Below are 14,279 nucleotides of genomic sequence, written 5' to 3'. Positions count from 1 at the left end.
AAGATGCCTGGGCATCCAAACCAGTTGTCTGGAAACAAACTTTTCTGCTGCTCTCCTCCTGAAGATGCAGGAGAACTCACTGGGGCTGGGGCAGTCCTGCCTACTGATCCGTCTGAGAGACACTGTTATCCGACATCACAAAGGCAAGCCTGGATTTCAGGCTGGGAGCCGTGTGTCCCTGAGGCCAGGACTGTCAGAAAGTGTCCACTTGCAGGGAAGGCTGCAGTGACTATTCTTTTCATCAACATCTACCTTGGGCTGCCATTTAGGATTTCCCTCCTATTGCAAGCAATTATCCGGTCTCGATAGTTGAAGAGACACAGAAGGGGAGGCTTTGCCTCATTCAACCCCCCTGGAGAGAGACGTGTGCTCTGTTTCATTTCTGACTGAGAACCATTACAATAAAAATCAACGTGGCTGCCCCAGGGCCTCATCCTCTCTTTACCCCACCAGCCTAGGTGGAATCAGAGGAAGCTGCCAGATCCTGTGAATGCCAATCACGACTCAAGGAAGCAGTAAACAAAGTGCTGCCCTGGGGCAGAATGTCAGGACCAGGCAAGGGATGGGAGCAGAAGTTTGCTGAAAGGCAGAAGAACCATTAGAATCGGGTTACAACGACATGACAACGCAACTCAGAACTAAGATCTGCATGGCAAGGCAAAGGACGCATTTACCTACTTTCCAAGGCTGCTCTGGAGGAAGTCTTCACACTGCCGTAGCAATTGTCACAACACAATGCAACTACCAATGGATACAGAAAAATAAAGGTGAAAACAACAACACACACAAAAAAGAAAATTAATATCATGGACATTAAAATAAAGCAAAAAAGAAATACCAAAAAAAAAGCCAAAAAGAAACTTAAAATTACACCAGCTCTTGCAAGCTTTTCAAATCAAATTTAAAAAATGTATTTAATTAATATAAAAAACTAATGGGCTGGATGGAGTCATTGGCATCATGAAACAGGAACCTGTAAGAAGGGGTTTAAAGCAGGTACCTGTACATGGGAACGGTGACTGTCCGTTCATAGTACTGCCAGGTAGAGTGCAGGTCCGTTCGAGAGAGGTTGGTGGCATAGAACCTCCAAGCAGCCTGTGGAGGAGAAGGGAGCTGTACATGTGAGTGTCCTTCCCATCCCAACCCTCCAATCCACAGCAAGAGAAATATGATCAGCAGATTCATCAGAGGACCAGCGTGCTAGCCAGCTGCTAATGGAAGGGTTCTTCTGTTGATTCAGACCAGTATTTTTAAAAGAGATGACCAGACAACGAGCCTATGAAAATATACAGTAATGATTAGTACTGCTGCTCAGTAAACAGTTTAAAATTGTAGCTGTATCCCTGGCTCATGGCACCCGCCTCTGAAAATGCTGCCCTCGCTTTGTGGCTGGTTGCGTTAAAAACAAAATAAAACAAACAAGTCTTAGCTGGGGTTGTAAGCACCGGTTCTGAGTCAAGGTGAGCATCTCTGGAAATCTGATCCTTCAAGACTCTCAGAGAACACCATCCTGATAGTCAATACCCATTCAGCTGGGACACACATCAAAGTTTTCAAGTCAAAGGATTACATGGCTCACAAGTAGCTCAGTCTAGTTGCTGAAGAGCCTTTCTGCTTCCTAAACCCACCGAGTCAGTCTGACACAGATCCACTCTTTGAGTCTGATTCTGATCTTAAATTGGTGCATCTCCATCGACTCCAACAGTGCTGCTACACCTGATTTATGAGAGTCTGACTGAGATCTGAATCAGACCCTCTGCCTTGATTCAGCAGCTCTCATTGGGTTCCTGCTCTGCTGGGTTTTATTTATAAAGAACAGGGTCTCTGTAGACTGGAAGACCTGACAGTCCATGGCTTTACTGCTGCAACAGCAGACTATTACTTAGATTACAATAGTGCCTTATGCACAGACATCTGTTTCCATCAAAAAATGCTTCCAACTGCAGCATCACATTCATAGACATTTTCTCTTTGCATAAAACCAATTTGGGGAAAACAGGCTGAATTAATGAATTGTCTGCATCGTGTATTAACTAAATCAGCTTGAATTTTGTCTTTTCTCCCCCCCAGACTGGCTGACAGCATCTGCTGTCATCCTGTGGATGATTTCCTTGCATTTATTTTCAGGGCTGCTGTCTAGCACCTTTTGAGCTGCCTCAAAATGCCACCTTCCCTCCTCCTCCAGAGAGTCTCAAAGAATAATGAATCGGAAATGATTCGTCTGAGACAGTTTAATATAAAGGTTCCTTGCTTGAGTCCCAGATGTTGGTCCCTTGGGTTCATTTCCCACCTGTAATGTTCTTAAAACGTGTCACTTGCACTGTTTCATGCCTTAGCGGTATTCTTCAGCGCAAGAATAAAGGGAACGTCTACACTGCAAAGCTCCCCCTCCCCCGGCACCAGCGAGGCACAGAGCCCAGGTCAACTGATTTGAGCTCACAAGGTTTGCACAACAGGGCTAACAATAGCAGTGTAGACGTTTGAGCTCAGGGTTGCCGGGTTTCAGAGCCCAGGCTCCAGCCCAAGCCACAACGTCTACACTGCTATTTTGAGCCCTGCAGCCCGAGCCCTGAGAGCCCCTCAGTTTATCCGAGCTCAGAGACTCGCTGCTGCGGGTCTATTTTCGCAGTGTAGATGGACCCTATGTGTCCATTCCTAGGAGGCTGGTTACAAGGGGTTAGGGTTTTTCCACAGCTCAAGGAAGTCCATGGGAAGACTCCCATCGATTTTGATGGGAATTAGGCAAGGCCCACAATGAAGAAGACCTTATAAGGAGAGGGAAGTGTACCTGAAACTCTACTTTGCACTAGGATGACTTTCAAATACTCTACCTAGAAACAGCATCCGTACCTGGAGGAGGCAAAGCGACTTTTTTTTTTTACACTGGTCTTTCTACACTGAAGACGCGGGGCTAGACCATCAGCTGAGTTGAGGGTGGTGAAGAAGAGGTGGCTTTATGCCACCTTTCTGTTCCACAATTCTGGACTGGCTGGGGGGCCAAAATGGCCCCATAGGGACCACTGCACCAGCTGAAGACCAGGCAGAGCTCTGGTCACTTCACCCCAGCCATGGCACGGCCCCTCTCCACCCCCTACGTGTAGGTGATGTGGAGCCTCTTTGCCAGCAGGAATCTTCGGCTGTCCCATTAGGGGAGGTTTCTGTCTGAGGCTGTGGAAAGCTGCCAGAGCAGGGACCGAGGACCTGGCCGGTCGAGTCAACTGTGGGTGAGGCCAGGAGTGGAATGAACGAGCCAGTCTCAGCTTAGCCCATAGCAGACACATATTCACTTCCCCCGGGGCGCGATTTCCAGACTCCAGGAGGGCAGGTGGAGATGCAGTGACAGAGCTAGGTGGAGAGAACACGCACAGCACCTGCCCGCACTATGCCTTGTGCGGCAGCCCAGGAATCCTCTCAATTCTATGTGTGTAAAAAGATCTCCCTTAATGAAAGACAATTAATCAGAAGCAATTCTGCTAGAACGGTCCAGATAGACAGGCTCCTTTGTCAGTTCATTCCTAGCCAGGTATTGTTACCGATACCGAAATGTAACAGACAAAAAACCCATCCACCCTGGACAGTCATCTCTGCTGAGACAGAGCAGCTGCTGGCATCAGGGGAGTTCACGCAGCGCATCTCTGTCGTCAGGATTGGGGCACTGCTTGCTAACCTGAATCAGGCCCGCTGCAGGGTTTCGTCGCTTCTCAAAGTGCTTTTGCCGATGCTGTTCTTGAACCTTCAGGGCAAAGCCAGAACCTAAAATGCCCTGGAAGAAAGAAAGAACGAGACCATTTGGAGTAATCTATGCGTTAGCCTTGCTCTAAAAGGTTGTGTTTGTGATAGTCCTACCCTGACAGCTCGCTTTCTCCTCTGATTTGTTCTCTTCTCATTTTCTGTCCCATTGAGATCATCTTGTACTTCCCCTCTCCCTAAGCTAATAATTTCCACCCACTGTAAAATGCTACGACTGAGCGATATGGAGTCTGGGGGTAAATGTTTTGCTTCTCTCAGGTGTTGCAATAAAGTGTAAGCTGTTCACCCAGTGCTGCAGTTCCATCAAGAAAAAAAGCAATTTTCTGCAATGAACGCCCAAACTTTTGCAAAAATGATTGTGATAGCTTAATAAAATCTCTCCAGTGGCCCAGGAGCGAGAAATGGCACTATCACTGGATTGTGACCATTTGGGGACAAAAACAAAGCCAATGGTTTCAGTTGCCCAAATATTTGTAAAAAGAACGAGGAGTACGTGTGGCACCTTAGAGACTAACAAATTTATTTGGGCATAAGCTTTCGTGGGCTAAAACCCACTTCATCGGATGCATGCAGTGGAAAATACAGTAGGAAGATATATATATACAGAGAACAGCGAAAAAATGAGTGTTGCCATACCACCTATAAGGAGATTAATCAATTAAGGTGGGCTATTATCAGTAGGAGAAAAAAACCTTTTGTAGTGATAATCAGGATGACCTATTTCCAGCAGTTGACAAGAAGATGTGAGTAATAGTAGGGGAAAATTAGCATGGGGAAATAGTTTTTACTTTGTGTAATGACCCATCCACTCCCAGTCTTTATTCAAGCCTAATTTAATGGTGTTTATTTTGCAGCACACAAGCCAGAATTTTTATCCTGTCCTATAATTCCCATCATGCCCCTTATTTATTCATATCTAAGGAAGCCAGTGAGTGCCTGCAGTATGAATATACAACTGTAGCTCTCTCGTGTTGTCCTCTATGTTGATTCAAAGGAGTATGCGTAGCCAGAATGCAGAGTTGCATGGAACATATTACGCTATTGTTACTTGGCTGTTTTTTTCTGATCAGTTCCAGTCCACAGAGATGTAAGCCCAAATAGTCTTCAGTATTATGTGGTTGTTTTCATGTTCCTTGAAATGCCATGTTCGTGGCAGGAAACAAAAAACCAAAACACAGGACCAAACTTTCAAAAACGTGCAGCCCCCACAACTGGGACCAGGTTTTCAGGAGAGCTTGGCACATTTTTTAAAAAAACGTTCAGTTTGTGGGAGCTGAGAGTTTTTGGAAAGTCTGGCTCCAGTTATGGGTGCTGGGCACTTGAAAGGTAATCTGAAGGGCTTCAGTGTAACTAATGGGAAAGTGCTCACCAATGGGAAAGGGTTGCTCAGTCAAACCCTTTGTGTTTCTCTCTCATAAATAAGGATTAATTAAAAAACTCCTTTCATGCATAAGCCTTGGAACAGATCCTTTGCTGCTAAACCAATGTGGCTACACTGATTTACACCAGCTCAGAATCGGGCCCTATGTATCTTATCTATGCAAAAGACAGAGATGTTCTAATCTTTTAGTTAAAAAGACTAAATCCTGAGAGGCACCAGGCAGACACAATGCTCACTGCAGTCCCTGGGCATCTCAGGGTCCTGCCCCTCTTAGTCAGTGTTGCCAACCCTCATGATTTTATCACAAGTCTCGCGATAGTTGATGTTTTTCCTTAAAACCCCAGCTCCTGGATTCATGTGATTATGTGATTTTATTTAAAACAAAAATAAGTTTGTCACCCTCATGATTGCAGAGAAAAGCTCAAAAATGTAAGCCCTAAAAGTTAAAAAAACAGAAAGCAAATCCAAATAAATCCCAAAATGTGTCCTCCCCTCCCCACCAATCTCATGACTCCATAGGGCAGCCTCAGGACCTTCTGGGGCATGACTCATGAATTTTGAACACTGGGTGCTGGCAGTACTGGGTTTTGGCCATTGAGCTGAAATCCTTTTGCTGCAATAAGTAATTAAATGACTGCCAAGTTAACAACATCATCATCAAAAAAATTAGAGAGAGCCGTACAAGCAAGATGGCAGCCTCAGTGAATGTAAGTGGGACTGTCTAGAGAAAAGATTGTGTTCTGCTTTCACGGTAATGTTTGGGTGCTTACTTACAGCAGGGAGGGCAAAAAAGGAGACCCCGATGAGGGTGAAAGTTGCAGCCAGGAGACGCCCATTCCAGGTCTGTGGATACTTGTCCCCATAGCCGATGGTGGTGAGTGTAATCTGAGGAAAAGAGAGAGTCAAAGCCTGTTCACGCCAGTGCCTTTTGGCTGGCCCCGTATTGAAAACTGAAACAACAGCTGAATGCAATTCTCTCTTCTGCATAATCTCCCCCTTCCCTGGTTATTCTTATGCCAGCTCCCAGGATTCTATCCTGCAGGGTACTTCACTGGCCTATTCATCACTGTGGCGATTTCTACAGAAATACATATGTACAGAGAGGTGTGGGAGCCCCATAGAGAAGATTACAGGATCTTTTATGTTCTCTAGAGCGATGGAGCCACATTGCGGAGTACTTACAGAGGCAGTGCAAAGTTCCTCTGCTCGCTATATCTGTGCACAATGGCAACTGGTTTACAGACTTGAAAAACTGGTTGAAAGAATTGGGTCTGTTTGGTCTAGAGAACAGAAGGCTCAGTGGGGACAGAAGTCTTCAAATATGTAAAAAAGGACAGTGATCAATCGTTCTCCAGGTCCGTCCAGGGTAGGACAAGAAGTAATCAGCTTTACAGCCAGGGAGACTTAGGTTAGGTATTAGGAAAAACTTTCTAACTATAAGCTCTGGGTTCGGTTACCTGGCTGGTGGCAGAATCCCCACCCCTGGAGTGGTTAAGAACAGGGTAGACAAATATCTGTCAGGGATGATCTAGGTATGTGTAACCCTGCCTCAGTGTGTGTGCTGGACCCCAGGGCCCCTCGAGGTTCCCTTCCAGCCCGGCATTTCTACGATTCACTCACAGCCGTGTCACAAATTCTTTCTTTCTTGTGCCTACGTATCTGCCCTTAGCCCAACGGCTGCTCCCAGCAGCAGCCACAGAAACAGCCCGCTACAATCAACAACGTACTGCCACAGACACTCCGCCTACAGGGGGGAACCGCGTCTTGCCAAGGCAACTTCAGAGGTGTTCTAGCCATCTGCCTCAGCATCCCCATCACCCGAGTATCTCGGGTCCTCCCAAAGATCTGTGGATGTATCCTCAGGCACCCCATCTATTGCTATCCCCATTTCACAGTGGGGGAAGCTGAGATTTAACCCTTCCTTGGTGCCACTACCAGGACGCAGCTTGTATCTCTCCTACTATGGGGCTGCCCTACTGCCATTGGCCGGGCACACATCTCCCAGGCACACGATCACCCCAGCCATGCCTCCTCCCATCCCGCTCTCTCCCTTCATTCTCTGGACCATCCCAGCTCGTCCCAGACCACCTCTGCGGTAGGAGGGAGGGGTTCCACAGAGGTGCTGCAGAGTTTACACCAGTCCTAGGGCCCCTTTCTACCAGCTTATCTTGCCTACGTTCACCCAGGGAATCTATGGCAGAGCTAGGCACTGAACCCGGAGCCTCTGATTGCCAGTCCAGTGCGAAAACCACCAGGCCATCCTTCCTGCATGCTGTGCGGAGGGATATGAGCTTTTACTTCCGTCCCTCAGAATGGGCAGCTTTTCTCATTAAACAGGCGTATACTCATCACTGCCTTCTGGGGAGAAGGCGTCTGCGCTTTAGTCCAAAGCATCCATGTAGGAGATGGAATGGCTCCTTCAGGACTGAGAACAATAACCCAGTATTCCCCAAACTCACATCAAGCATTTCAGCTGTGGATCTTTCAAATGAGGCACAGTTATTTCCAGGCATAAAGGTCTGAAACTGTTTATTCCTAATCTTTCCAAAAGTGCCTATTAACTGGCTTCCCTTCCAATTTCAAAACAGCACAGTACCCTGAAGGTATGAATTACTGCTGCTTAATACAGCCTGATTCACGACTGTGAATATATTACTGATTATATTGCTATAATGTTCCAAGCAGGGGTTGGGATATTGGCATGTATGTGTGTTGTGGGAGATTTGCAAAGATACCCTTGAACTCCAGAATGCAGGAGAAGAGACCGGTATAGCTTTACTGCCAACATTCTGCTGGCAAAGGATGGAGAAACTTAGGCTTGTAGCCTCCAGCAATGGAAAGTCCACCCAGAGCAGGGTCACAGCGGGCTACAACCCTGCTTCCCCAGGTGGTCCAGCACAGCCCACAAAGTGGGTGGAGCAAGTCAGGATGGGGTGAAGCAGGCAGGGATGCGGTGAAATCAGAACATCTTCCAGGCAGCCTCTGTAAGCAGCACTATGTATTCCTCTCCAGAATTGAAACTGCCCCTCCTCTTCAACTGCTTCGGGTACAGCTGCCTCGGAAGGTTCAAACTGCACCCCAGCCCTGCACCTATGGGGTTAATTAAACCTACTGCACATTAACTTAAAACAAACTCATTTTTATATGAAGAAAAATATAATCAGTGGCTTTCCCTGAAGCATTTTATAGACATAAGCACTATAAACGCTTTCCATTAGATGCCATTTAGACAAAATATTTAGCAAAAAGCATCTTAATGATTGTTCTATATTGAAACACATCTTGGAAACAGTTTTATTCTATATTCACTGAGCTGTTACTACACAGATTTCAGGAGGGAGTTATCTAGGCCGGAGCCACTAAGTGCAGATCCAGAAAAGGAGCCAAATATTCCCAAAATATGGGGGGTGCTTGCATTTGGCGTTTGAATTCAGACCTACCTCTTTGTTGTTATTTATTTGTACTGAAGTAGTGCCTACAGGTCAGATCCCATTGTGCTAGGCACTGTATAAATATACAACAAAGAGACAGCCCCCTGCCCTGAAGAAAGAACTCACAGTCTAAGGAATATGTGATCAATCACTCCTCCATTAAAGAAAGTGTTGCTACAGACATAAAAACAAATACAATCCTGTAAGGAAGGATTGAACTTAGATACAAACTCGTCTTAGGTAGTTCTTCTGCCCTGTACCATTCACTGTCAGTTCCAGGGCCACTAATCAGTATTTCAGGACCACGGTCAGTGACCAGAACAGTGGAAGGTCAGATTTGTTCTTCCCCAGAGACAGGTCTAATTTGCAAAATTTGGAACTTTGGTGAAATCCTGACCCCACCGACGTCAATGACAAAACTCCTATTGATTTCTATGAGGCTAGCAGATCACCCCTGAATTTCAAATCCCCTGTGGCCGTCTGCTCCCTGACTTCCAGCAATCAGGGAGTTAAATCTTTATTTAGACCTCACACAAAGTGAAATATTGAAGCAGGGTTGGGAGTGATGGCTCGATAAGGCTCTCAGAGGAATACCAGAAGCTGTACGAGTGGTTATTTGATAGTACAACTGTTCCAAATTTTCAATGGAAATTTTCATTGCAATTTTGAATATCAATGAAAAAAAACCTATGGGAAAAATATTCAATGAAGTGTTTGCAATATTTTCCCCATATTTGAGCAGCTCCGTTTGACAGATAAAAAGAATAGCTCCAAGTCTAGTTGTCTTGGAGGGGAGAGAAGGGTAGTAAACTTGGCTTTGATTTTTCTCATTGTTTGTTTTCTAGTTACTTCAAACCACGCTTTGTTTTCCTAACTGTAACCAATGTGCTTGAAAACCTTGATGAGCAATTTACTAACAACAGTCTTCCCATTGTTGAATCAGCTGATTCCTCCCAAAGCTTGGAGCTGTTAAGATCTCGGATTTTGGTTGGGGGCCCATCTGTAGGTTTTAACAAGCTTTGTCTTGAAGCCGAGACTGGCTTCCAGAAGTGTTGGAGCAGGAGAACAATAGACAAAGTAGATTAGAACCTCGTTAATTCTCCCTTTGTTAATCTGCTAATCCAATAATTCACACACTCACACACACAAAGAAAAACTAAACAACAGCAGTGTCCTCTCTGCACTTGTCAGCAAAGATTTAATAGCACAGTGACTTCACGACTGAAAGCATTCTATTACTAAGAGCTCATTACTTTTTACAAAATATGCTCCAGTGCATTTAACAGCATATTATGATGTATTATTATGAATAATTAAAAGCAAATAGCACTTGTCAAAATACATGATCAAAATGCATTTAGTAATTCAGTATCTCTGTTAGATATGGCTCAACTGTTCTGGTGCAACTAAGTCCATGGTAGGAGGTGATATTGAGTTGTAATATCCCAGTGGGAGGTCCTGGAAGCATTGTGCCTCTGATATTCCTAGTGACCCCACAGAGCACAAGTGCTGTTCCAACCTTGAAAGCCATGGTCCGGACTCCTTTGAAAAGACTGGTATGAGGAGCATTTCCTCCAGGAAGCCTAGGAGATGTTCGCCAACTAACACCGACTTGGGCTGAAGCACATTTAAGGATTGAGGCTATTTAGTACTTGCTAAGTAAATATTTCGGTTGATTGTGTGCTTTATCCCTTCCCGCCAGCCCTTTGGAAGAACCCTATTGTCTTAAGCAGTCAACTGTTCAGCGCTGGAGCTTGGGTGGGATTCTCCAAAATGCTGAAGCCCAATGCGACTTGTGTGGCTAAGTTACTTAGACCTTGTCTACACTTGTAGGGTACATGTGGCTACATGCTGCAGCACGGGGGCTGGAACAATGTGTATCGTGGGGGTGCCGAGAGCCATTGAACCAAACTGTAAACCCCTGTATATGATGGAAACCCCTTCAAACGAGGGGGTGAGGCAGCACCCTCAGCACCCCTATTTCCAGCGCCTATGCGCTGCAGTGAAAAGCAAGATGCGTCCCCACTGTCTGCGGTGTGTTGCAATACGCAGCAGTGAAAGGCTCCGGCAGAGGGGAGCCTGTCTCTGCTTCCAGAGTCTTTCACTGAGATGGGGAAAGGGGCCAGGAGGCAGCGGGATGCTACAATGCTAAAAATAGCAGTTTAGATGGGGCGAGCACTGCCTAGGCCTGCAGAGAGCCATGTAGGGTATATACCCGAGGGTTCAGGCACATAGGGCACTCGACTCGCCTAAGAAGTGCCTCACCATCTACCCGGCCATTTATACCCATGCTAGTTGGGCATGCAGTGTCTGTACACTACACACCACCGTAAGTGTAGACCTGCCCTTAGGCACCTTTGAAAATCCCATTCTTTGTCTATGGTCAATATCTAGCACTGTTTGGACGCCAGCGGACTAACAACAGCAGAACGTGCCTCAGACAGCTCTTGAACTCCCAGCGTTTAAAGACTACGGTTGGGTCCAACTTGTATGAGGCTTAAATTGGAAGGCCAGTGAACTCCTCCTCCACCTTATGTGCCTGCATAAGCGCAGAGCTCACTCTGGTCCACATGGTTTGTTGCTTATTCACTAGGAGTCTACTCCAAAGCCCATTGAAGCCAATGGGAATCTTTCCATTGGCCAAATTCCATCCCCAAGCGGAGTCCCCCAGTCATTAGCATGAATTAATTAGGTTCTGCTGAACTGCTCTCATTGCAGAAGACCAATGCTCATGGTGCTAAGCTTCCTTGAACCCTACATGACTGATGTCCAAGATCAACCCAGCTCTCTCCAGACACACACCTACATGGTGACATCTCCGAGGTGCTCACGTGGGGGGAGCTGCTGAGTGGCACTTCCTATAGCCCAAGCTTCAACCTACCATGGTTCACCTCCCGCCTGCAGAGCTGAACACAGCTCCCTTCAGAACCTCATTAAAACAGTCACTTTTTGGCCAGCTGGTGCCAAAGTTGCAATGGCCAGACTGTCCTTCCCTAGTCCTGGGAGCAGAGGGTGCCTCTCCTGTAGCTGTCCATGATCTGGCTAACTCAAGGAATGAAATAGTGTAGCATTCTCTAAGGGGAATATTTGTAAAAAGTACTTAACTGAGTAGCCGGAAACCGTTTAATAATAATGCTAGCTAAACACACATCAGTCAACTCCTCACATAAGTGATAGAGGATGGGAGGGTTAACGGCCATTTCATTTTAATAGCCGGCAGCTGCTGTTTTGTGGAAATTACTCACCAGGCCCCACCAGAGTGCATCTGCGTATGTATCAAAGTGCTCATTTTCTCCTTTCTCGGCCAAGTACACCAGGAAAGAGGCCAGAATGAGGCACAGGAAGCCAATATACCAGGCAGTAATCAGCTCCTGCAAGATAGTTAAGGAACAGAATAGAATAATGTGTTTTCATACGATGCATTTCATACGCGGGGTATCCCCGAATGCAGAGCTGGGGTTCAAATCTCAACTTTCCCAAAGTTTGTGGGTGTTCAGCTCTGGGGTTTGGTTTCAAGATTATTATTAGTAGTAGTATTACAGCAGTGTTCAGACACTCCAAATGGGCAGGGCCCCATTGTGCTAGGAGTAGTATATACACAAAAAGTAGAGATAGTCCCTGCCCTGAAGCACTGACCATCTGAATAGATAAGACAAGGTGGGAGACAGGAAGTATTATTATCCCCATTTCAAAGATGAGGAACTGAGACAGAGAGACAGATCCCAAAGGTATTTAGGTGCCTAACTCCAATTGATTTCTAAGTACCTTTGAGGATCTGGGCCAGAGAGACTTGCCCGAGGTCACGTGGAGAGTCTGTGTTAGAGTTGAGAACTGAACCTAGATCTCCTGGGTCCCAGTCCAGTGGTCTAAGCACGTCGGTCTCATGATGGAGACCACCTACAAAGTTTGAATATGAATCTGGATCTTATCCCCAAATTTCAGGGGTGTTTGGACCCCAGGATTTTAGCCTGGGCTTCCCTTTGCTAGAAACTTTATACTAGTGAATTATATACTGAACTGGTAAGATCATGCCTGCTAGGCAGCTGGAGCAGACATTTTAAGTTGAGCAGCAGTAGCCACATAACCTTATTGGAACTTTCATTATTTCCTACTTGTTTAGGAAAAACACCACTACTTGGATAACCATCAGTGTCTGACACAAGAGAGCTGGGTCTAACGAAAGCTGCATAAACAATGGCAATTTTGATTTGTATGGTCTTGGCTTTAGTTCACATAGCTTCGTGTGCACGTTTTCTTTGGTTTGGATTTGGGTGGGGTTACTAACCCTGGAGTTTTGTGTAAAGGTTCACACCCAAGTGAAGCAAATGCACTGGGAAACATCAAGCTTCATTCACCAAAAATTGCACAGATTGGCTTTAAATCTTCTAATGGAACCTGGAGGAAGTTTGTAACACATCAGGAAACTGCTAGGTATTATATTGTATCTGGTTTCCTTGGAAACACTTTGCACAGCTCTAGGTTTAATATTTCACCTGACGGCAAAGCATCTAATGGTGCAGAATCAGAGGATACCACCTCATTTCCCTCTCTTATTTTTCCACTGAAGTAATACAATATCAGAATGATAATATACTTGATCCACACCTAAGGAAAAGGTTTCAATAGCCAAAGTTGCTAAATCAAATATTGAGGTATCTCTTCATCACATTAAACTGCAGATGCAATAGGATGATTCATGCTTTCCCATTTCCCCAGCCTCAGAACCACAAAATGATTCTTTAAGAGTCCTTATTAGTTTGTTGAGACCCACTATATCCACATTTCAGCAAACTGCAGAAGAAAGGTCGCATTAACTACATAGGAAAGTATGGCAGAGGTAAATTATGCATCTTTAAACTGTCACATTCTTGGACAAAGCTAATACAAGAGCAGCTGAAGGAAACCTGGCAGACACTAGTTTTCTGGGATTTTTTACTAAGCTTTTGATAAATTTGCTAAGGCTTTTAAAGAAAAACAACAAATAAACCTCAAGATAAGGGACAAAATATTGTCATAGATTAAGTGATAGGAAACAAAATGCTGTTGTGAATGAATGCTCCTCAAACTGCTGAAAGGTGAATCATTGAATACACTAGGGATCAATTCTGGGCCTGGGACTAGTTAAAACATTCATTAACGATTAGGAGGAGGACATGGTCGAGATGGTGGTATCTGCAAATGGATGACCCCAAGGGGTAATTTTCAGACATGCAGCCTCTCTGAAATACATGCTTTATATAAAGCATTCGAAACATCATCAGCATTTAATCACATATATATTGGCTGCTGCCAGATGCAGTTTAACCAGCCTCCCAGCTCCTTCATGGCTGTGGGTTTGTGCAGGCTAATTACTAACCCACATTGTTTCTGAAAATAGCCACTGGAGCCACCTTCAAGGTACTTCCCACAAATGATAATCACACAGGCATCAAAATTTTAGGAGTTGGGGGGGGAACCAAAGTAGTGTTCATTGTGGGGGGAAACGTGTAATGAGCTGATCGGTCCAGTTGTCCAGGTCTCACTCACCTTGCTGTGGGCATAGACCACAGACCCCAGCAGCTTCCAGGTGCCGCCTCTACGGTCCATTCGTATCATGCGCAATATCTGCAGGAACCGCAAACTCCTGAGAGCCGAGGTGGCAAAGACATTCCCTTGGGATCCCGCTGCCAGAACGGCGATGGAGGCAATCAGCACCATGATGTCTGCAAGGAAGCAGG

At 45.6% G+C, this 14,279-nt stretch overlaps 1 protein-coding gene across 1 annotated transcript in view; it reads right to left on the bottom strand.

The window, feature by feature from the left end:
- KCNQ2 (potassium voltage-gated channel subfamily Q member 2) overlaps window positions 1-14,279 on the bottom strand; it is a 74,361-nt gene that overhangs the window by 45,179 nt on the left and 14,903 nt on the right. The window contains exons 4-8 of the mRNA XM_026652751.2: window positions 14,089-14,264; window positions 11,808-11,933; window positions 5,906-6,016; window positions 3,668-3,763; window positions 1,001-1,095 (exon numbers count right to left, since the gene is read on the bottom strand). Of these exons, the coding sequence (XP_026508536.1) occupies window positions 1,001-1,095; window positions 3,668-3,763; window positions 5,906-6,016; window positions 11,808-11,933; window positions 14,089-14,264 (604 nt within the window). The remainder of the gene's footprint in view (window positions 1-1,000; window positions 1,096-3,667; window positions 3,764-5,905; window positions 6,017-11,807; window positions 11,934-14,088; window positions 14,265-14,279) is intronic.

The sequence above is a fragment of the Terrapene carolina genome, unplaced genomic scaffold, assembly GCF_002925995.2.
Source record: "Terrapene carolina triunguis isolate 2854851 unplaced genomic scaffold, T_m_triunguis-2.0 Scaffold130, whole genome shotgun sequence".
NCBI lineage: Eukaryota > Metazoa > Chordata > Testudines > Emydidae > Terrapene > Terrapene triunguis.
Note: the sequence above shows the minus strand (reverse complement) of the source record. Positions and strands in the feature narration are given on the sequence as shown.